General features: G+C 45.2%; 2 protein-coding genes across 17 annotated transcripts in view; one reads left to right on the forward strand and one right to left on the reverse strand.

Moving 5' to 3' along the window:
* Window positions 1–2,854, forward strand: part of PRPF4B (pre-mRNA processing factor 4B) — a 37,154-nt gene extending 34,300 nt beyond the window's left edge. For 2 of the 8 annotated variants that reach the window (XR_005384229.1, XR_005384233.1), the window contains 3 exons: window positions 17–102; window positions 888–933; window positions 2,677–2,854. The gene's annotated coding sequence lies outside the window, so the exon portion shown is untranslated. Of the gene's footprint in view, window positions 1–16 lie in introns of all 8 variants that reach the window. The other 6 variants (XR_005384226.1, XR_005384232.1, XR_005384228.1 and 3 more) reach the window with 5 other exon arrangements.
* A 3,671-nt stretch (window positions 2,855–6,525) lies between these two features.
* Window positions 6,526–22,656, reverse strand: FAM217A (family with sequence similarity 217 member A). 9 transcript variants are annotated; one of them, XM_038584055.1, is made up of 9 exons: window positions 22,457–22,656; window positions 20,174–20,406; window positions 15,131–15,253; window positions 14,021–14,108; window positions 11,759–11,840; window positions 11,582–11,595; window positions 10,887–10,961; window positions 10,732–10,799; window positions 6,526–8,051 (listed from the first exon to the last, which is right to left on the reverse strand). In XM_038584055.1, the coding sequence occupies exons 1-9, from the start codon at window positions 22,472–22,474 to the stop codon at window positions 6,836–6,838; spliced, it is 1,917 nt and encodes a 638-aa protein (XP_038439983.1). In that variant the 5' UTR covers window positions 22,475–22,656; the 3' UTR covers window positions 6,526–6,835. The 9 variants fall into 9 exon arrangements, with proteins under 9 accessions (XP_038439983.1, XP_038439982.1, XP_038439988.1 ...); XM_038584054.1 differs by having other exon boundaries at window positions 11,756–11,840; XM_038584057.1 differs by having other exon boundaries at window positions 6,836–8,051; window positions 11,756–11,840; window positions 20,174–20,437; window positions 22,457–22,586.
* Between the last annotated feature and the right edge of the window lie 47 nt (window positions 22,657–22,703).

The raw sequence follows: 22,703 nt of genomic DNA on the forward strand, positions 1-22,703 counted from the left end.
TTGATGGTGCGGAAAGAGAAAAGGAAAACGGGGCACAGGCCACTCACCGCCTTCTCCAAGGGGTCTGATTTGCTGAGACACCAGCTTCACCTTCTTAACAAGGTTATTTCTGACAGCATGTGTAGATAAACATTTAGCAACAATTTAAAACAAATCATGTAAATCAGCTTGGGTTTGCAACACAAAGGAATTCATATTTTTAACATGGTAGGAGAGACTTTTCAGAAATGTATGTACATCTTTTCTGTTTGGGTGGTAAAATATAATGCTTGTCTTCCTGAGCATTGTGGAAAATAACCAGATTTTAGGGGTTTAAATAATATTTTTAAATTGTAAATGGGATTTTTTTATTCACCCAGGCACCTAATTACAACAAGCATGCACATTTTGGTGCATTCAAGAATGGAAAATCAGAATAGCAGCATTCTTCTGGTGGGTTTTGCTCCATTTAAAGACATGAAATGAACTACAGCCAGGAAGGTGATAGATGATATAATAAGCCAACTTTGAATCTACACCCCGTCTCTTCATGGTTTAGACTTACTAAAATAAATTAAAGGTGGTTTCCATCTTCAGGTAGAGTGATGCCTTTTAAATAAGGCATCACAGGTGCAGCTTGTCTACCTTAACAAAATAAAATGGGTAGTGATTTTCCCACCATGACTTACTTTATTTTGGTGATAATATGCTGCATATTCGAGTCTTTTGTAGTTATTTGCACTCAAAATAGTTAACATTTTGATGCTTCTGGTGATTTTCATGGCTTCGTTTTATGTAATTATTTAATAAGTTAACTTCCACTAGAAACAGTTCATCTTATGCCTTCAAAACTATTAACCTATTCTTTAAAAAACAAAGTTGCTTGTTACTTGTTCTTTGTGTTTTAGGTGCAGTTCAGTGGAAGATGATGACAGCCAGAAGACATGAGCTAAGGTTTCTGTCCTATAAAAGATTTAAAATTAAAAAAAAAAAAAAAAGAGAAAGAAAAAAAAAGAATCCTCCATTTAATTTTTGTCTAATTTTTTTAGTTTTCAGCATTATGATTTGGGTTTTGTTAATGTTTGGCACTTAGAGTAGTAGTGCTGTTGTGGTGTTCATCTGTAAAGTGCTTGTTTTATCATGCTTCCTTCCTCTCCCTGCTCCCCACTCTCTCCTCTCCATACCCACCCACCCCCCCCGCCCCCCCCCCCAAATAAACACTGTGGTCAGATTTAGTGATACTATGAAAGACTCTTGAATGGTGAGATTCCACAGAACACATGGCCATCAAAATTGGTTCCTAGGGGTTGTGAGAAAAACCACCAAGATCACATACATCAAAAAGTAGTCTTTAGGTATCTTACCTCCTTTGCAGATGCAAAAGAATAGAAAGTGGAATTTTAAGAACAGTGTTACCCAACTCCTTTAATACTCTATTCCCCAACTTTCCCTTTTAATAACTTTTTTACAAGTGGTCCAGTCATGGTCTTAAGATAGACAAAATATTTAGAACCACTGTCAGTTTTTCTTTATAAGTGAGAGTAGATCTTTGTTCCCAAATTTAGCATTCCTAGATTTGTCTACTTGAAGGGAACCCTGTAAACATTCTTTACATACATATACGTGATTTTATTAGAATTAGTAATTTTCTGAGGCAGAAATTTGGAACTTCGTAAGACCTCTGTTAGATGATGGTTCTAATTTAGTGAATTATCTTTATCCTGCATTCGTATTTCAGAGTAGCTGTATAGTTTTCAAACAAGTTAATCTCAGATAAAGCATTTGTTTAATACACATCTGAGCAAAAATACCATGTGATTGTCAGACGTCGGGGTTCCTAAATCTTAGGACATAATCCTCAAAAACGTCATAGTTCTTTCTGTAGCTGGGGGGTGAGATCCGGAAAGCAGATACACTGTAGACCCCATTCTCTAGATGGACCTTATACTTGAAGGTATCAGAAATCAGGTTGAATGAGGTATCAAAGATTTGAAGGAAGGGGGAAGCATCTTGTCATAAATTTTAAAGACCTTCCCAGTATTTATATTCACCCTTAAGTCCTTATTAATAGCATCCTGTTTATTCCCCAATGTATAACTCATTCCATTCTACTACTTTCAAAATAATTGTTTTTTAAGGTATTGTAATTTATTTGCCATTATAATAATTACCTTTTTTCTCCAAAACAAATACTCAGGACATTTCTACAATACAAAAAATGTGTATGTTTCATGGTATGTGATAGAGGCAAAGAAATGTAATGTTCTCAGATCTGTTTCATATTTGCATTCCTTCTGTGTTCTTTATCATTTCGTAACGCTAGCTGGCTAGGTAGAAATAGAATCTCTGAAATGAAACCGGAATCACAGAAGTAGTTAAAGAATGCCCTTTTAAATGTTGGAGATAGGAAAAAAGTAGAAACTCGAATAATTTCCTTTCATTAGTTATGATGACCTGATTAGAAACTGGGCTTCATAAAGTGTTTCTTGTAGTAGTATCCTAGTTCAAGTTTGTATTCAACATGAGTTTTATCATCCTTTTAGATGGCATTTCTTCCTTATGGAAATGTTCGGTACAAATTTGTTTGTGTTTTTTTTACATGTCAATAATGTATGCTAAATTGACTTTTAAAATGTTTTCCAGTTTGATAGATATCATCATGGCATCTTTAATTTTTTTTTCTCCTTCTGTATGTAGGGTAAGGGACTGTTCTGAAGAATCTTTCCATTTAGTGATCAAGATATGGAAGCTGGTCTCTGAAAATACTCAATGTGTATCCCAGTTAATCATGGTATCATTTGAATTGTAACTTAAATTTTAGCAGCAATGTTTTCCAATTATTGGGAAAACTAATAAAATATGTCTCTTGTTACCATACTGTCTCCTGATTCTTCCTTCGTTGTAGTTTGGTATTTTATGTTTAGTTTTAAGTTAAAAACATCATTTCCTACCTAAAGTTTCTTAGATGCTATTTCACTGGTATTCATAGATGTGCTTTGAAAGGTATTTTGTGCCCAAATAGGACTGCCAGCTGCCAGGTTAAAGTTTAGATATTTGTGTTAAAAGTTCCTCAGAAGATACCTGATGTGCATTGTGAGTACCCGTGAAGGGGAAAGTTGTAGAGGAAACGGCCGACTTGGTATGATCTTCCTTACAGACCCCAAAATACTTCCCAGCAACTCCATGCAGAACACACCAAAGGGTATGGTATTTGTGTTCTTGTTACATATATTTCTGATTTGATTATGCTAATAGAAACATAAATAATGAGATGACTCCCTTTGCTGTAATGATGTAAACCAGTTGGTCCACTGCAGATGGGGAAGCCTGACAAATACTGGACTGTATCCTTCGTCTCTCCACTCCTCATTTCCTTTTAAGGAAATGTCCTCAGCTTAAAATGTAAAGCATTAAGAAGGGCCAGGAGATTGAATGAATCTTTTAACACACAAAGCGGGACTGGAGGATGCAGGGCCAGAGTGTCTGGCTACGTGGGGCACACCTGACCTAGCAGATGCTACCTTCTCCACCTCGTGGTCGAGCCCTGGTTTTTGTAAGAAATGGACCATAATGGCAGTGGCTCTGGCCAGCCGCCTTGCCAAGGCCCCGGCTGCAGTTTTCTACGTGGGCCAGCGGAGGTTTGAGAACTACGTATTCCTCTGTCTAAAGCAACTGACTAGGGTCACAAGCTCCTGTGTTTTATTAGGGAAAGTAGTATGCCGGGTGCATTGGGCTTGGGAGGGGGTATGGCACGCTTTCAAGAGAACTTTCTTACATGTTTTTTCACTGATGAGTAAGAATCTGCCACGGTTAAGATCCAAAAAAGAGCTAAGAAAAAGCGCCCATACAGGAGAGCCAAAACATGGGGAGTTTATGAGCAAGCCAGGAAGCCAAATTCAACTCGAATTGCCTAAATAGAATTACTTCAGCTTGTGTGTGTGCTAGAAGCTACCAAGTGTTTCTTCAAGGATAGTGGTGGAAGTTGGCTTCGAACGGGTTTGAAAAACAGCCAAGTCTTTCGAGTTTGCTCCCACTCGCCCAATGGTCAGTTTTTCTCTTAGCCAAATATTGCCTATTTTACTCCCATCATTTCACAAGATGAACTTAAGATGGCTACATCTACTTGCGATGTATGTGCCTCTTCTGTCCTCATTTTAGGGGCTCAGACAAAAAATTTCAACTATTTTTCCTAATGATCATGTTAAAATGAGTGCCTTTGCCTCATTATTGAAGTCAGCATTGCTGCTAATGCGTATTTTGCATAGTTACATTTAAAACAATTGGGACTAATTGAAAACTCTGATAGGTGTTTTCAGTAGCTCCTTTTTCTTGGGTCTAATGGCATCCTAAATAAAGTAGCCTGGTTATGCTTCCAGTTAGAATTTGGCCTACCTACCTCTCAGACCTCAAAGCCTAGAATCCATCTCCTCCCACCCCTCAATCCTTGAGTACCAAGGATCCGTTTCTCATAACTGCTGATCCTTTATTACCTCTACCTCTAAAATACTTCCCAGCTCCTGTTTGCCGTCTCCCACGTCCACTCCCACTCTGGGTCTTCTTGAAAACGGGATTGTGTCTTCACTACCCCCTACCATGTACCGGATGCCTGGCACTGGCCTCGCGAGAAGCAGGACCTTCATCATCTGAGTTGTTAACTCCAGTGCCGAGGCAGCTCCTTCCATTCAGTGTGGCCTTTCTGTGTCACTCCTAGTTTCCCTCATCAGTTTTTTAACTTGCCAGCCACTTGATCCTCATATGATTCTGTGAGATAAAAGATGCTCTACTCACCTTACCCATTAGGAAAGTGAAGAACTGAGCTTAAGGGGCCTGCCTGAGTGCGGAGCTGTCAAGTGACAGAGCCTGGGTTCAAACTCCATCTGGCTGTGCGGCCAGTGCTCGTAGCTGCCGTGTCCCCCAACTGTCCTCCAGGCCGGGCCAAGCCCCTTCCTTAATCAAGTACTTTGAAGGGCGCCTCCAATGCCAGGCGATGATTGTTGGGGGTACGTACAGTGGAACAGGCATGTCCCCTTTCCTGATGTTTTCACAGGTGGAAATTACATCATTACAACCCTAACGGTGAGTAGGTAAAATCCAAGCAGGTAAAGAAGGTAGAAACGAGAAGGGGGATGAGGGCTGCCGAATGAGGCTCAAGACTCCATGAGAACTTTGAGGGGAGGAAGGGTGGCTGGTGGGGAAGACCAGTGGCGAGACCATCTGTTCTGTGACCCATTCTCTGTTTCTGTGGATGGTGACACCAGCTGTGGGGTGGAGGTAAAATCCTGTCCTATAAGGTCCTGAACAGTTACACTTATTTTCTATTGTGTTGGTATGGTTCCAGAAAATCCTTTGAAATTAACCTAAAAACTAAGCATTCTATCCTCTGCTTCTAAGAACTCTTTGAGCCTTATTTTTTTACTAAAAATAGAAGAAACTGAAGCTGCAGTTGCTCTCTTCAACATGGACTTGAATCATCCTTTAATTCATCTGCCCTGTCCCTATCTGGAATATTTCATCTTGCTGGGATGGGGCGGGCGGGGGGGGGAGGGAGGGGTGGCGGGAGGATGATCCACGAAGTGTAATACTGACCATGCCTTGGCAGGTGGCTGGGAGTGGGGATAGCCTTTTACTTCTCATTTTCCTTTGGGCAGTGCTTGAAGTTTTCGTCTTTTTTTTTTTTTAATGTTTGAATTGAATTCACCAATCATCCACTAAAAACCAAAACATACTATCCCCTCGCCCCCAAACATCCAAACTGAGCTATGCATTTTACATCAAGTTTGCCCTTTACAATATCTTTCAAAATGTGATCCAAGAACCCCCTGCATTAAAATCACGCAGGAGGTTTATCATGCGGGTCCCTGAACCCCACTCTCAGATTCTGTGCACGCGGGCCTGCACCAGAGCCCCGACTCAACTGGTTTGTTTCACTTGTTTCACACGCTCTCCCTTCCACACACACAGTTCTTTTTAATGAGTCAAGAAGCCTTGGTGCAAATCGAACTTCAATTAAAAATATATATATACAAAAAAGAAAGAGAAAAAGAAAAGAAAGTTAGAAAAAGAGGCCTTAGCTGTTTGCATATGAACTAACCAGGGCTAAGACTTCCAGCAACAAAGAACTTAAGGGGGAAAGTGCCATTAACAATAGACTCTGGCTGCTATGTGGACAGCAACCTTTTCTCATTTTTCCTTTGACATTCTGAAAACTGTTAGGTCTGAGTGGAAGAGGGTTGTTTCATGCCTACAGCTCTCTTTAGGTCCCGGGAGAACTGATCTCGCTTTCATGTATGTGACAAAGGACCTGGGAAAGGAAAAAAATTTAAAGATTCATGGGAGGATCTAGAGGATCTTGCATGTTAATTCAACAAAATCAAGTATTTTAGCTGTTAATGGTCAACTAAATAGGTCAAAGTGATAGACTAAGGGGGTTTTAGAAATAGTAAAGAAAAAGAGATACCACCAGAACAGGAAAACCCAAAGAGTAAGTCCCTACTAGAGGTAACTGCACTCCTAAGACTGTCACAGAACACAAAAATATACCAGCAGTAAGTCGATTACAGCATTTATTGATGATGGAATTCTGGGAAACAATCACAACAAAAGAATAGTCTTTTGACTGATTTACTAAGTGAAACATTCCTTTGAAACACAACATGCAAAAGATTGCCAAGTACGTCAGTATGGAAGCCCTTGGATTTATACATTAGACATCTCAGCAGTGCTTTTCACGAGTTCCACTCCACGTCACATCAAGTTCTTCATGTGTGTAATACCTGCATCTCGGAATGATGAGGCATGTTTTAGTCAAGCTTCTTGGAAATAAGACTTGCTCACGTTGAGAAGAGGAGGAGAAAAGTTATTTTTGGTCAATGGGTGAACACTTATCCTTAGCTGTAAAGGAAGGTGATAAACAGTTTAACTTCTGAATATAGAGTGATTTGTTTAATTCAATGTTTTTTTGATAAGTTTTCTTTTTGGTCCTTGGTGCCTTAATTTCTTCTCTCTGATTTTCGGGAAAAGACAGAGGTATAGCTGAAACTGGGATCGGAGACCTTGGTGGCAGACATCTGGTTGAGACCATTTTAACCAATGATTGGGCTGTCTGGGAAGTAGTGGCCTTGGTTGAGAGTTCTTGGCATGGATTTAAAATGGAGCTTTTGAGGTTCCTAATGTCATCACAAGTTGCAACCAATTGTTTGGTGGTGGATGAACTTTTGAGAGATGGTGGTTTGGAAGTCCATTTGCATTTGCCGGCATTGCTCCCATTCCATTTTGAAGCATTTTGTTCAAGCTTGCAAGATCCACAAGTGCTTTTTCTTTTTTCACGACTTTTATTGACACAAGTTGTCTGAAGACTCAGAGAGTCCGAAAGTTTGGGCTGTCTCATTTTGGGGATAGCTTTGGAGGAGAAAGGTCGTTCAGTAGCTGCAGGAGCACAGAAGGTAGTTTGTAGTCTGGGCCTCTCTTTTTGTATAGTCAGATGTTGTAATCTTTCCATTTCCAGTAAACGAGTGATCAAATGTTCAACAGAGCTTTCTGGAGGCTCCACTGTCGCTTTCCAAGTTTCAGATTTTGAGAGGGCTAATTTGTGCAAGTCCAGGGTATTGAAAGGAGAAGGGAGAAAATCGGGATATGGAAATACTTCACTTGGTTCCTCTGTGAAAGATTCCTCAACATTTTCTATTGTTTCTGGCTTTAAGTTCAGGTCCATCTTTTTAAAATAGCTGAGCAAACTATCGTTTGCTTTTTCATTTTCAGATAAATCACTTTCGTCTGTTAAGTTTTCTTCCACACTGCTGTTTCCGTATTTCAAGTTCCAGTTTGGGGCACATAAAGATTCACCACTATTGTTTTCTGCAGTTGAACATAAATTAATATAAGGCTCATTTCTGTCCTTAAAGAAGTCTCCATCGGCATAGGGCCAGCAGAGACCTGACGGCATCTGTAGTCCTGGGTAAGGATCAACTTGCTTATCGAATGAAGCACTTGTCAGTGAGTGGTTCAGAGTGAAGAGCCTCATGGGATTATTGGTTACATTAAAGCCAGTTTCCACTGCAGACTTTTTGAAATCCCTTTAAAAAAGGATTTAATTAATGAATGGTTTGTTGACTAGACTTAAAATGCTGTTAAAATGGTAATCAATAAGCAAAATTATCAAAGTCTGGTTAACATTTAGTTTCCAACGGCCTCTGTGTATCTGTAACAGATGTATGTTCATTTCTAAATATGCTCAATTATATACAACTATATACATTTTTTTTAAAAATATAGATTAGAATATTATCTGGACATCCCTTCGTGCATGCCCAAGTGACCAGGTCATCATACCCACAAATGGCTGGCTGCATCTATGGTATGAGTGGCCACCGGTTAACGATGGCTAATTATATGTTTGCCTGTTATTAATATTGTATGTGCAGTGATGACATCTGAGAACGGGCTCTCCAACTCAAAGTGAAATTATAGTGAAATGTTTATGCACCCAGTATTAGATAAAAGGAAACTCAAAGGATGTAATTAGGTTTCTCAAGAAGGCCTTCTACTTTAGCTGTTGTGGTTTTAAAAAGTCATGCTAACATAAAAAGAAGCAAAAACAATGTTTACCAAAAATTATTTCATAGTAAAAAACCAAAAAACTATACAATTAAAAAAAATTATCCCATAGTAATTTTCATCCGATGGTGTTCTTTTATTTTATGAGTAATGCTTCTAGGTAGTGTATTAGAATGAAAACTGCAAAAGAGCCATGCCATAGAATACTGAGTTTATAGTCTGGTTTTTACTTTATTTTTTTTTCAAGCTTATTGAAGTACTGACATTGGAAGAGTTGAAGCATTAATTGACATATACAGTCTCATTATCTTCTTGCTTCCTTTCATTCCAGTTTTTTTGGGGTTTTTTTTTTTGTTTTGTTTTTTGCTTTTTAATTAATGAGAGAGAGACAAAAGGAGAGAAGCTGAGACACAGGCAGAGGGAGAAGCAGGCTCCATGCAGGGAGCCCGACGTGGGACTCGATCCCGGGTCTCCAGGATCAGGCCCTGGGCTGAAGGTGGTGCTAAACTGCTGCGCCACCCGGCCTGCCCCTCATGCCAGTTTAAACACATCAAAGTAAAGGATATTGAAAAATACTTTCATTTCTGTAGAAAATAGTAAAAATGTATTGATTTAGCTAAATATTTAACTTGTAAACTTTGTAAAACCACAAGGAAGTCACTTTAAACCTACAATTGATAATAGACACAGTCCATGTTGTTTATTGAAAAGACCATGAAATCTGGGCGTGAGGACCTAGGTTTGAACCCCTTTGCCACCAGTGAGCAGAATGGTAATGATCGTACCGACCTTGGGGTGGGCTGAGAAGCAGGACAATTACATGAGCGTACTTTGCAAAATGTAAAACATTAGATGAAAGATATTGATTTTATGCTCTGGGCTTCTTGATGGCTACTGAGGAGAAAAATCTCAGTCCTAGGATATTTCATTGACACTGACTTCTAACTCTGCAACATACGTAGGCTTCCCCGGTAGTAGTGACGAATGCCTATCAAACACATCATACTGTTCAGTCCTCACAACAACCCCATAAAATAGGGACTTTTACTTTCTACCTTTTATGAGTAAGGAAACTGAGGCACAGAGTGGTTAAGGTCACACACCTACTAAGTGGTGGAGCTGAGTGGTGGGACCCTGGTTCGTAATCCTGGCCACTGCCCCGCTCCTGACTCAGTTTATGTTTGCTCCGTGTTAGTGTGATAAAACTCCATTCATTTCATTTGACCTCTTACCTTGAAATCCTTGTTCCCAGGGGAGATCTTTCTAGTGAAGGTGGCTTTCCTATGCCCCTCACACTGACGTTCCCTTAGGACACTAGTCCTTATGGTCCCCATAGCACATCTTGGATTCACGCCTCAAACTTCAGCATCAGGTGAGTTTTACTGGGAGCCTCACAGACGTAAGGCCCTCTGATGGGGAGCCGGGGAGTCGGCTACTATCCAGTGAGCCACCCTACCCTCAAAAGTGGGCACGAAACTGAGGAACTAATTCTCTAGTTCAGATTCAGGAGCTCCATCAAACAACATCCTGTGTGTAAAAGTGACGCGGTGTTGAATAAATGTCATCCCCACGTAGCAGTAACCTGTGGTTGTTTGTAAGAAGCGTTCGAGCTGGTCCCAACACGCACCAAAGTTTAAGAACCAAAAACTAAGAAATCAAACCCACACAAGGTCTGACAAGCAATATACTGCATGAGCCTGGTTCTTCCATCCACTCATTGCATGACTTTGGGCAAGTCACATACCTTGTCACCCTGACTCCATGTCCTCATCTGTAAAAGAGGGATGCTGACAACAGTGCCTTATAGGATCGTTGTGGCAGTTAAATGGATTCACATATGCAAGGGACAGAAATCATTCCTACCCGATGCACTATGATTTTTCTGTTACACTTCTTTTTCCCTTCAACAAGAAGCTCCAACTCTACCCACGTAAACTCTCCTTGTAAGGGCACAGAAAACTCTGAATTCTTCACATTCCAGTGATGCCCTCAGTGTATGCCAGCCACTTCCTGTTTTAGGGTGAGCTTCCATAATTTGCCACAAGTGGCACACAATACTTTTTCTTCCGGTTGTTTTTTTCTCCTGGTATTTCAGATGAGTAAACTCACGTGTATCTTTTTTTAGTATTTTTTTTAACTCATGTGTATTTAAGTGTATTTCATTAATTTAGGGGTTTACGAAAATCAATATTCTCTCACCTGTTCTCCATGGTACTTCCTTCGTTAAGAGGATAACTCCATAACTGAAACATCCCTTGTTTACTATTCTGATAACAGAAAAACCACGGACAACATCTTAGTAACTGCATGCATTTTCAAGAAAAATGCTTTGGGTATGATGAATAAAATCTCACCTGCGTTCTTTTGTGAGCATGCTCTGACGAATTAAGTTCTAGCATCAGTTGATCTATTGGAATTTCCAAATGGTTCTATAAAGCAGCAGAAGACTTTTAAACACAATACATCCCTATTTCCTGTTATTGTTCTAAGAATATACAGTTCTTGTTCTAACCAAGAAATATAAAGTCATAAAATACTCCCTTTTATACATACAGATATCATTTGTTTTTACTGACTTCAGCAGCAATTTAGCATAATCTGTTACAAATACCAGCAGTGTTAACTAATGAGCTTCGAATATCATTAAGATTAACTTTATTTTACCAACAGTTAAGTGTTTTATATTTCGATCAAAAAAAAGTAGATGAAAGATTCCTCACTACTTCAAAACAAAATAGTAACCATCTTAACGGCTTCAGTATATCTTAAGAGCTGAGACTACTTCTCCTTTGGCAGTGACTACAAAACACTAGTCACGCAACATTAGTTTCCACTTCTGGTATTGGCACACTGAACAAAATATATGATAAAATATATATTAACTTAATGACCAGTTTGCAGCCCTGCAGAACAGAAAGAGCTTTGACTTGTTTGAAGAACTCTACAGAAATGAAATTGAAATTTTTAAAGAAAGAAAATTTTCTTTAATGAACATATAGTTTTAAAATAATGTTTTGTGAACGATTTAAAACCAAACATTTATCCTTACCTTGTTAATTTTGCCTGAAAGAATATGTATGGAAAAAATGACAATTAATAGTTACACAAAACTGGTTGTATTAAAAACAAACCCCCTCTAATATGAGTGGCCATTGATATCATAAATATGAATATAGATTTGCAACATGTATAAATATAAATACACACGTCTAGGATTTCTTACCACCTGCTGCACTATCCTTTCCAGGTGGGAGATTTTTATTTTCAGGAGCAGGTACTTCCGAATCCAAATTCCAGTGAGACAAGTTCTAAAACAATATTTGTTTTAGGATAAACTTAACGTTAAGAACACTTTAAAAGCTCAAGTACATAATTTTTCATGTCTGTGGCTAAAGTGTGAGAAAGGCATAAAGTTTCATGACCCATTCTCCCTCTTATAAGGACACTAACAGCATTTTTGAGAAGCATGCACTGTTCTCTTTTCAAACTATTACCAGCTTGGTAACACCTAGTAGGAGATAGAAAGGCTTTTCCATTAACTTATGGTTTTGTTCTTATTTTATTAAAAGTAAAGACACACAGGTTTTCAAAATTGGTTTTAAAACTATAATAAAATAGGGCAGCCCGGTGGCTCAGTGGTTTAGTGCCGCCTTCAGCCCAGGGTGGGATCCTGGAGACCTGGGATTGAGTCCCACGTCAGGCTCCCTGCATGGAGCCTGCTTCTCCCTCTGCCTGTGTCTCTGCCTCTCTCTCTCTCTCTATCTGTCTCTCATGAATTAAAAAAAAAATCTTAAAAAAAAATAAAACTATAATAAAATATCCAGTTCAGTGTGTGCCTGGCGTACAATGGCACATTTGCCAAGTTTTCTGTATCTGAGCACCACATCTGATAGCCTATGAAATCTTTCCATCCGCCAACGAAAATTCTCTAATCTGCACATTGTACTCAACGCTGACCAGTCCGCTACTCATTCTAGACTCCGGATGTTGAAAACCACTTGGGAAATGTTCAAAAGCAAGCCAAAAAGTGAATAGGGAAAGGCCCTAATATGTACTATTTATGTTCCAGGCACGTGCCAGGTGCTGTGTGGGGGGAAATGTGGGGCGTGTACAGGAGAGGACTGTAGCAATCTACCCTGTACTAGGGAACATGAAGAGGTGAGGAGTTCATTTTTTTTTTAAAGTAATTTTTAAGGAGTGAACTCAGTTTGTTTTCTATCTCAAAAGAGAAAATCCTTTGTAAATTAAACTCTAAGCAATACACAACTAAAATGTTAGGTATCACCCCAAACGAAAGGAGGAACAGGGAGATTAAGCAGGTTAAGCTTGAGGATAGTATGAGGACGTAACCGGCCCATGAGAAAACTATCCCCTGGCGGGAAGGGTAGTTGACCATCGGAAGGTCGGCTGCAGGTCATCTTTCTCTGGAGGTGAATTCCCTGCTTCCCCAGACAACACGGACTTACGGCCAGTCTCTGCATGAGCCTCTTCTAGGGAGTGTTTTAAAAATAATACTTGAGGGACGCCTTGGGTGGCTCAGGGGTTGAGCATCTGCCTTCCGCTCAGGGTGTGACCCTGGGGTCCCGGGATCGAGTCCTGCAAGGAGCCTGCTGCTCCCTCTGCCTGTGTCTCTGCTTCTCTCTGTGTCTCTCATGAATGAATGAATAAATAAAATCTTTTTTTTAAAAACCCCATACATACATACATACATACATACATACATAAAACACTGGAGGGGCGCCTGGGTGGCCAGTCGGTTAAGCATCTGACTCTTGATTTTGGCTCAGGTCATGATCTTAAGGTCATGGGATCAAGTCCCAGGTGAGGAGTCTGCTTGAGACTCTCTCCCCCTGCCCCTCCCCTGCACACAGGTGCATGAGCTCTCTCCCTAAATTAAATACATCTTTTAAAAATAATGATCCTTGGGGGGGAGGGGGGAGGAATGACAAGTTCTGACTCCGTGGGGATGGAGGTGAGTCTCAGTTATTTGGATTTTTAAAGACCTCCCTGACAGAGGATCAGGATTCTTTCAGCTCTGGGGTCCTAGTCCCCTAACGGGCAAAACAGCATGTGGCGGGAAGACTCTTGGGGGGACACAGTGAAGGGAAACCGCGGCTGAGGTCACACAGCGAGAACTGGGTCAACTGGGAAGGCGTGCTGCCGCCCCCCCGGAGGTCCTGGGAACTGCTGCTGCCCACAGCCCACCCCCTGACCCCGTCTTCCCAGGGTGCGTGTGAGGGAATGAGGAAAGGTGGGCGCGGCCCGAGGAGCCAGGCGCGGCCTCTCCCCAAATCCAGCTGCTGCAAGAACTGCTTTGGAGCTTTGGGGAGCTGCTGGCTGACTTTTCCCTTTGTTAAAAGAAGCACAAAGACGGCCCACTGGCTCCTCCCAATGCGCCACGAGGACACTGGGCGCAGGGATTGGGGCAGGGTGGGGGGAGCTCGGCCGGGGTGGGGGCGCCCAGCCGCCCAGGGTAGCACCGCCCTACCTGGGGAGGGGTGCCGGGGGCGCCAGGGCTGCTGCCGCCGCTCTCACCGCTTCTTCTCCCCATTTTGCTCCTCTGTTTCCTTAGAATCCTACACAGGTGGTGGGACAGGCACAGGGCGGGTGAGGTGCCTCAGGGGCCGCTGAAAAGTGGGAGCCTGGCTCTGCACCCAGAGGTCCCAAGGTGCTTGGGGCGGGGGGCTGCGAGGGCCCGGCCGGGGCGGTGGAGATGGGCCCCGCAAGGCCCAAGGCGCCCCAAAGCTCCCACAAAGGCAAACTGGAGGGCCTGACCCACAGAAGCTTAGGAAACTAAGGTCTTGGGGGGGGCGGGGGATGGAGACACTATCAAAGAGCTGAGATGCAGATTAGAACCAACATGACCAATTCTCTGGAACTTAGACACCAGGCCCGGGATGTCTGCTTTTCATCATTCACACCAGGTGCCGGGGTGTGAAAACGGGCCTGACCTGGGGGCGCGGGGCGGGGACACCGAGGGCCCACAGGCCCAAACACTAACTCTCCGGGCACCTGTGTGAGGCCGGAGCAGCAGGGAGTCCCCGGCTAACAGGTAGGACGGGCTGCGGGTCACGGCAGGACCGTCTGGAAAGAGTCACGCAGGACAGCCGCGGAGCCAGAGTATCCGTGACTCCTTTACAGTGTATGGGCTCCTGCGGGGAGAGGTGTGCCCTCAAGAAATCCGTAGAAAATACGGTTCAGGGAAGTTTTGGATCAAGAGGTCCAGATCCAGGGGGGCCTGGGGGCTCGGCGGTGGAGCGGCTGCCTTGGGCCCGGGGCGTGACCCCGGGGTCCCGGGATCGCGTCCCGCCTCGGGGTCCCTGCATGGGGCCTGCTTCTCCCTCCGCTGTGTCTCTGCCTCTCTCTGTGTCTGTGTCTCTCGCGGATAAATAGAATATCAATAAAAACGGGGGGGGGGTACTGGTCACCTGTGGATGCCAGGCCCTGGCGGGGCCGCGGGGCAGGGCTGGGCGCCCCGGGGGAGGCCGCGGCCGGGGCGGGAGGGGAGCCCCGCTGCGGGGGGCGGGGGGGACCCCGGAATCTGCAGCCCGGCCCCCCCCCCCGCCCGGGGAGCGCAGGTGCAGGGGCCCCCTCTTACCCCAGGGCGCCGCAGGCCCACGTGTGGTCCCCGCCGTCGTCTCCGCGGCCGCCGCCCCGAGCCCCGGGCCCCTCCGCGGGCGGCGCGAAAGGCTGGGCGGGCGCCCCCGCGGCCTCGGGCTTCCTGCGGCGGGAGGACAGGGAGGGCAGCGGGCGGCGGGCGGCCGGGAGCACGGGCCCCAGGGCGGCGGGAGGCCTGCGCACCGCGGGGGCCGGCCGGGGCGGGGGCAGCGACCCCGAGGACGCCCCCCGCCGCCGGGCAGCCCCGCAGCTACCGCCCAGCGCGGGCGCCTTCCACCGCGGCCACGGGTCCTCGGGGCTCGGCCGGCGCCTCGGGGGCAGGGCAAGGAGCCCGGCCGGGAGCCCCCGCGCCCCCCCTCCGAGCCTCCTCGGGGGCGGCCCGGCGCGCTCGGCCATCGCGGGGGGCGGGGGGCGCCCGGGGCTCGGCGGCCGGGGGTCAGGGCCGCGGCCCTCCTTCCGCCGCTTCCCTCCGCGGCCTTCCCTCGGGCCGCGGCCTAACCCTGCACCCGACCCTGACCCCGACCCCGGGCTCAGAGCGCTGAGAGCACCTGTGGCAGCGAGGCGAGGACTGGGGTCAGGGTCCTCCCTCCGTGGCCTTCCCTCCACGGCCTTCCCTCGGGCCGCGGCCTAACCCTGCACCCCCCAACCCTGACCCCGGGCTGAGAGCCCTGCGAGCACCTGCGGCAGTGAAGCGGGGGCTGGGGTCAGGGCTGGGGTCCTGCTTCCGCGGCCTTCCATCCACGGCCTTCCCTCCAGGGCCTTCCCTTGACCACGGCCTAACCCTGACCTTGACCCTGACCCCGGGCTGAGAGCCCTTCGAGCACCTGCAGCAGCGAGGCGGGGACTGGGCCACGGTCCTCTTTCCGCAGCCTTCCCTCCGCGGCCTGCCCTCCGGCCACAGCCTGACCCTGACCCCAGGCTGAGAGCCCTGCGAGCACCTGCAGCAGTGAGGCAGGGGCTGGGGTCAGGGCTGGGATCCTGCTTCCGCGGCCTTCCATCCACGGCCTTCCCTTGACCGCGGCCTAACCCTGTCCCTGACCCTGACCCCGGGATGAGAGCCCTGCAAGCACCTGTGGCAGCGAGGCAGGGGCCCAGTGCACAGGGGACCTAACCAGCCGGGCTATCACCTGCAGAGCCGCAGACAGTTGGCTGCGCTTGGGGTACAGAATAGTGAAACAGCCAGAATAGAAGATGGAAGGCTCCCCAGCAGAGGGCAAGCCCACCCCTGGTTGGGCCACATCAGTTATGGGTCTTACAGTGGGAAAACAAAAGCTGAGTATTATTACTTTTTTCTATCTGGGATATACTTAGCTGACAGAGGAGGCCAGTTTTGTCCCCCAAATGCCTATGTCTTAGTTCAGTTCCCCGAAATATGTGTGTGTTGGCATATATCCATATATATCCACACATATATAGCCACACATCTGCATGGATATCCTATTACATAGGCATTATTACGTACATACATATATAACACATAAATATGTAAGTGAACATGTCTGGTACATGTGTGTAAGTAAGTAAACAAATACTAAAAGTGTCAGAGATGCCCTTTATAATAAAGCACAGACATCTGAGGAAGACACGGCTGCAGCCCTTTGCTGATGACGCTATTGCGTTCTGTTGGGTTGAACACCCAACTGTAGATTTGAGCCCCAAAATGTTTCATTAAGCATCTCAACGTGCTGGTTCTTAACAAATGGGGGGAAGAGATGCAACACTCCTCTGAGAGTCTTCCCAGAAAAATGCACACGTAAACCATAGGTCCCATAGGTCCCATACAATTTAAAGGGTTGGTCAGCGCTCGGGTCTCCCACCCCCATCCCCTGCCCAGAGGTATCTGTCTCCTTCCTCTGCATTTCTGTTTGCCTCCCAGCGAGGCCTTCTCTGACTCAACTTCCAAGCAGCCTTCCCGCCTACTTGACTCCATTTCATAACACCCTGCTTCAACGTGTTCTCCGGCCTCCTCACAGTCTTGGTAACCGTGTGTGCTTTTCTATGGCCCGTTTCTTCCCAGTAGCGTATAAAACTGTGAGGGCAGTGGCCTTGGTGGTCTCGTTCACTGGTACACGCTGCCCCCTGCAAGCTGTTCTAGGCACATGTAGGTGCACAGTAAATATAGGAGAATGAATATAAGATTAGCATCGGCCTCCCGGGAGGCCTCCTAGGCCCTCTCCTCCTTCAGACTGTTTTCCCTTCTGCTGATAAAACACACAGACCTGCTCTAACGCCCTCCCAATGCCAAAGAATGAGGCCCGAATTCTGTAGCCAGGCTTTAAGGGTCCGCTTATCAGTTCCAGTGCTTTCCCATCCAAGACCTCAGACATTTTGCAACGTTTCTAAACACTCTCTCTCCTCCAGTATATACATCATTTTTCTTTTCCTATAATAGCTCCCCTTTTTTATTTTCCCTCCTCCCTCCTAAGCTAAGTCCTATCCTTATAAATCTACCTCACAAATGGGTCAGGGAAGAATAGATCACAACCTCTTCCAAGATTCCCCAATCAGGTTATTATGAGTCATTTGTTTATGATTCCCTTCTCACTGTTACATTATGATTATTCACTTACCGTATCTCACTCTCTATCTTTTCCAGTATCTTAAAGGCAAGACCTGGCCTTATTTTATCTAGCCTGCTACCTGGCATATAGTAGGCACTCAAGATGTATTTGAATTCATTTAATTATTCTAAAAAAAATAACATTAGCTATGATACGATTACCATGTGGCAGGCATAATGCTGAACATTTTATTTGGATCAACCAATAGTATATTTTTAACCCAATGAAGGTGGTCCTACTAGCTATTCCTGTTTCATGAATGAGCAACCTGAGCCTTCAATATATTGTTTTCCCAGCTTACAGTTACTTGAAAAGCAGTGAATTGGGTAAGTATTGGGGTCCGTGTACTTCCAGCTAACACTTTCTACAAGTATATCTAGCTGGGAAATATTTTGTCCTTTTATGTTCTCTAGACAGGAGACAAAAAAAGAGGTGTGCATATGTGTACGCATGCATGCATGCCATTTATTTAGCTTCCGTACCTCCCGTCTTCCTTGCTTTATGTTGGTTTCCATGTTTTCCTTTTGTTTCAGAACATGAGCTGATCCTTCATCTCTTAAAGTCCCTCTGAGATTTGTCATCCATAAATACATCCTCTAAGAATCTCTCTCTCTCTCTTTCTCTCTCTCTCTTTTTTTTCTTGACAGGACATATTCCTAAAAACTTTATCAATTTGGCTCATCTTCCTTTTTCTGGAGACTTTTGGAATGCTTTGATGTCAGCATAAAAATCATGCCCCCCCCCCCCCCCCCCCGCATCACTTGTTGAATTGATAAAGTTGTTAGTATTGCAGGTGAGAGCTCTGGTGACAGCATTGGCCCCTTACACTCTCTACGGGAGAGCACCCAGCCCGGGCGGTGAGGAGACAAGGCTGAGAGAGAGGAAAGCAAGCGTGAGATGTGGTGGTCGTGGGAAATATAAGGTGAGCAACTAAGAGAATCCTACTCGCTCCAAACCCTTGAGTCTGAGCTGGCTCTCATGCAGCCATGAGGGGGTGGTCCTTGGATAGAGGCCTGTTTCCCACAGTGGCTCGGTGCAGCTCTACCGTCAGCCCTTGGCCCAACAGAATGCACATCCCATACAGGCCATCCCAGGGCCACTCCGGGAATTCAGCTTTTATTTTTTATTTATTTATTTATTTTTGGAATTCAGCTTTTAATGGTAGCATCAGGCTTGCCATATTTTAAACCTCTGCCTCATTAGCTAACCCAGTGAAGGAAGGAGAGCTCGAGTCCTCTGTCTCGTGGCATTTAACAAGCTCTTACATTCATTACGAGGGAGGTGGTCTGAATTGGTGGAAAGAAGGAAAGCCTTGAGCCAATCACTGGGCAGGTAAGCGCGCCTTGCCGCTCACCTCATTTCTCCCACTCGGAGAGAGGTGACAATTTGGACCAACAGAAAACTCTTTTGGAAAGCACTTTGATTACCCATTCCTTTTTGTGGTCCAGGGTGATGCAAAGAAATGTCAGTGACGACACTCCTTAGCTTCTAATTATTCTGCGGGGAAATCCTTCTATTCCGCTCCACCTCTTTCAAAACCTTTCATATTTTTATATTACCCGTGCATTTGCCTCCACCTCCCTCTATTTGTCCCTGCTGTACTGTCAACGTCGCAGCTGGCTATCTACTGTGATGGAATCTTGTTCGGTGTAATTATGTAAATATTTTCAGAAAGTCAGGGCCATATTTTCTAATTAATAGCATGCCTTTTTGTTCTCAAGTGAATAAGAGTCTATTCAGTGGGAAACATTTCAGTTCAATTATGGGTGATTTGTATTTCGTGTAGGGCGAGGTAACTAGTCCTGTGCTTCCCTTTTTTCCAGCTTCTACTTCTTCTACTTTGCTCTCAATGGCCAGTTATATCTATCCCTGACGTAGGACTCCATTTCTGTACGCATTTACCTTAAATGTCCCAACTTTCTTGGGTTTGTAGAATTCTTTTTTAGGAAATACATATAAAAATATTTTTTAAAGTTAGAAATTGTGTTTCTCTTTTAAAAATTAACCTTGAACACTTTGCTCCCTCATTTGCAAGACCACCATTTAGATGCAAAACAATGTACCAAATCTTGTTGAAAATCTATTTATTCCTAGAATGAATGTGGTGGTGATGCATAGGAATAGATTTCCAGAAGAGAAACACACACATCGGGAAACTCTACACCTGCGTAAGTTGCAGCCAGTACTTTTGTTTGTTTGTTTGTTTTATTTTTTGTATTGAAGGTCGATTTGCCAACATATAGCATAACACCCAGTGCTCATCCCATCAAGTGCCAGTATTTTTTAAATAAATTCTCAACTGTAAATATCTACCTATATTTAGATTTTTCTGTAGAACTTGATTTCTGCAGTTTGAAGAGCCCTCTGGCTTCCTCCTAGATGCCTATGCCCTGCAGTTTTGTTTTCTTAGCCTTACATCACCAGTGTACTTGGGATTTTTAAGTTTCAGGATCGGGACTTACTTTCTGGTGCCAGGAAAGCTGTAGCCTGGGCCTTCTTTCTGGCGGTCGGAACTGTCCCACCTCATCTGCTTTGATCGGAACACTCTCTTTAGAACGCTTTCTTTAAGAAACTTGGAGATGATCTTTTCCCTTTGAACATTACTGAATACTTTCTCTTCTGGAAGCCAGCTGATCTTATCACATCCACCGTGGCCGAGGGGAAGGGGAAGGTGTTCTGGAGACACAACAGCCCTCTTTGGGACAAAAAAAGGAATTGCCGTTTACCTAAAAGCCATGAATAAGAGATCAGCCGAGCTAGAAAAACAACCCGGTGTCCTGCAGGTGCTGTGCTGTGGGATCAATTTAGCTAATAACGCAGCGCTGCTACCTAAGGGGCGCGCCTGGCTCTTCGTAGCAACTCACTGTCACCCTAAGAAAGGGAGCCTCCTCTGGCTTAGGAGAACTGTCTCATCTTTTCTTTGAAAAATAATAATATATTAGTAATGTGGTTGTGGAAACGTAAATGTATTGATTGTGGGAGAACAGAATTGGAAGAAGCTGAATTCCAAGCAAGATACACAAGAGAAGGATCCGTTTTGTCAGAGAACCTTAGTTTTGTAGGCTGAGACCTGGGGGCCTGAAAGCAAGATCACAGGACTAGTTAAAGACTAGTTAGCAGCAGGGGGTCGCCAGCCTACTGCCAACTGGTCCTGAACCCTGTTCTTCCCACTACAGCACAATTAGAGAAAAGGTAGGAGATGGATTCCTCGAAGGAGTCTTATCCATTGCAAAGGACATTTATCCATCAGTGTATTTGACAATAAAATATCATAATGTGGCCTACTTCTGATTTCAGCCAAGGTCAATAAGCCAGATAAGTAGAAACATTCTAACAGTTGCTATTTAGAGCAATGATTATGCACATATGGCAGGGATGAAGGGTACAGTATAAGGAACATAGTCAATGGTATTACAATAGCGTCATATATATATAATGCTGTTATAATTGATCCTTTATACTGGATGTAAATTGATATATATTGATATATATAGTTGATTGTGTATGTGATATATATAAATATTACATATATCCATTTACATGCAGTATAAAGGATCAGTTTTGGGATACCGGGTGGCTCAGCGGTTGAGTGTCTGCCTTTGGCTCAGGGTGTGACCCCGGGGTCCAGGGATCGAGTCCCGCATCGGGCTCCCTGCGTGGAGCCTGCTTCTACCTCTGCCTGTGTCTCTGCCTCTCTCTCTGTGTCTCTCATTAATAAATACATAAAATCTTAAAAAAAAAAAAGGATCCATTTTAATATATCGCTTCCTTGGCCTGTGGAATGGCTTATAACATGGTTTGTTCTTTTCTGATCGTGTAAATATTTAGAGTAATACACTCAAGTTCCCCTGGAAGAAAGAAGTCTCCCCCTCACTCCCTATTCTACTCCCCTCACTCCACCAGTTCCCTTCCCTTTCCAAAAACACCCATGAAAGGATAAGAATCCCATTATACTTGAGTGGCTCTGATTCTAGAACGTCTTTTTACATACATTTGTATTTACACTATACCTTTTTTGTTTATTTTTAAAAGGCTCACTTTTTAACTGTGCACACCGAAAAATTAGTTTGCAAGTTAAGAAGCAAAAGTTTGCATCTTCTGCTCTGGATGCCGACGTGTCCCATGAGGTCACCACCATGTGCATATAGTCTTGGCCAAGGGTTTTTTTTTTTTTTTTTTAAATATTTATTTATTCATGAGACACACAGAGAGAGAGGCAGAGACCCAGGCAGAGGGAGAAGCAGGCTCCACGCAGGGAGCTGGATGTGGGGCTCGATCCAGGGACTCCGGGGTCATGCCCTGGGCCGAAGACTAGCCTTAATCCACTGAGCCACCCCCCCACCCCACCCCCAGGGGACCCCCTTGGCCCAGGGTGTTAAGGCTGGCAGACAGCTGGCCCCCCACCTCCCTCCCCCTGCTCCCCCTGCTCCCCCTGCTCCCCCTGCCTCCTAGCGCTTGGCAGAGCGAGGAGCACCAGTCCTGGGGGTGGAGCCGGGAGGGGGGCTTGGCTTCTTATTATCTGTGCTTTTGCCCCCAGTCTGGGGGCTGTTCTCGCACCTTCTGTCTTGCTCAGGCCTGCGCTAGCTCAGGCTATGATGCTATTGTAATACCATTGACTATGCTCCTTAGCACGGGGGTGGCTTACAGTGATGTCACCAGGTCCACCGCCAAGAAGGGCTCCTGCGGGTAGGGCGGAATCCCGCTTTGTGAGATGGAGAAAGACCAGCAGCAGGTGCGCCCCTCACCTGGGTCAGCCTGGCCATGTCCCGCGCCCCCGACGGCGTTGCCGGGGCGCTGTGCCCACCTCGGGGGTCCCGGGGCCGCAGGCCTGCGCGGCCCTGCTCCCGGCTGGGAGCGCCCCGGGCTCCCGCTGCCCTCGAGGGGAGCAGGGCCCCCCGTTTCTGCCCGCGGTCCCCGGAAGGCTGGGCCGGCTATTTCCGACGGGCTGGCTTCCCCTGGGCTGAAGAGCGGGCGAGCGCGGGGTTCCAGCTC

Source organism: Canis lupus, chromosome 35 (genome assembly GCF_011100685.1).
Source record: "Canis lupus familiaris isolate Mischka breed German Shepherd chromosome 35, alternate assembly UU_Cfam_GSD_1.0, whole genome shotgun sequence".
Lineage (NCBI taxonomy): Eukaryota > Metazoa > Chordata > Mammalia > Carnivora > Canidae > Canis > Canis lupus.

Excerpts from the sequence above, each read along its gene's own strand:
- FAM217A (XM_038584054.1), bottom strand. Across the intron at positions 11,841-14,020 it reads CCCCCGGCACCCCTCCCCAG|AACTTGTCTCACTGGAATTT; the intron begins GTAGGGCGGTGC and ends ATATTGTTTTAG. Across the intron at positions 10,800-10,886 it reads ATGCTCACAAAAGAACGCAG|AATAGTAAACAAGGGATGTT; the intron begins GTGAGATTTTAT and ends TTCTGTTATCAG.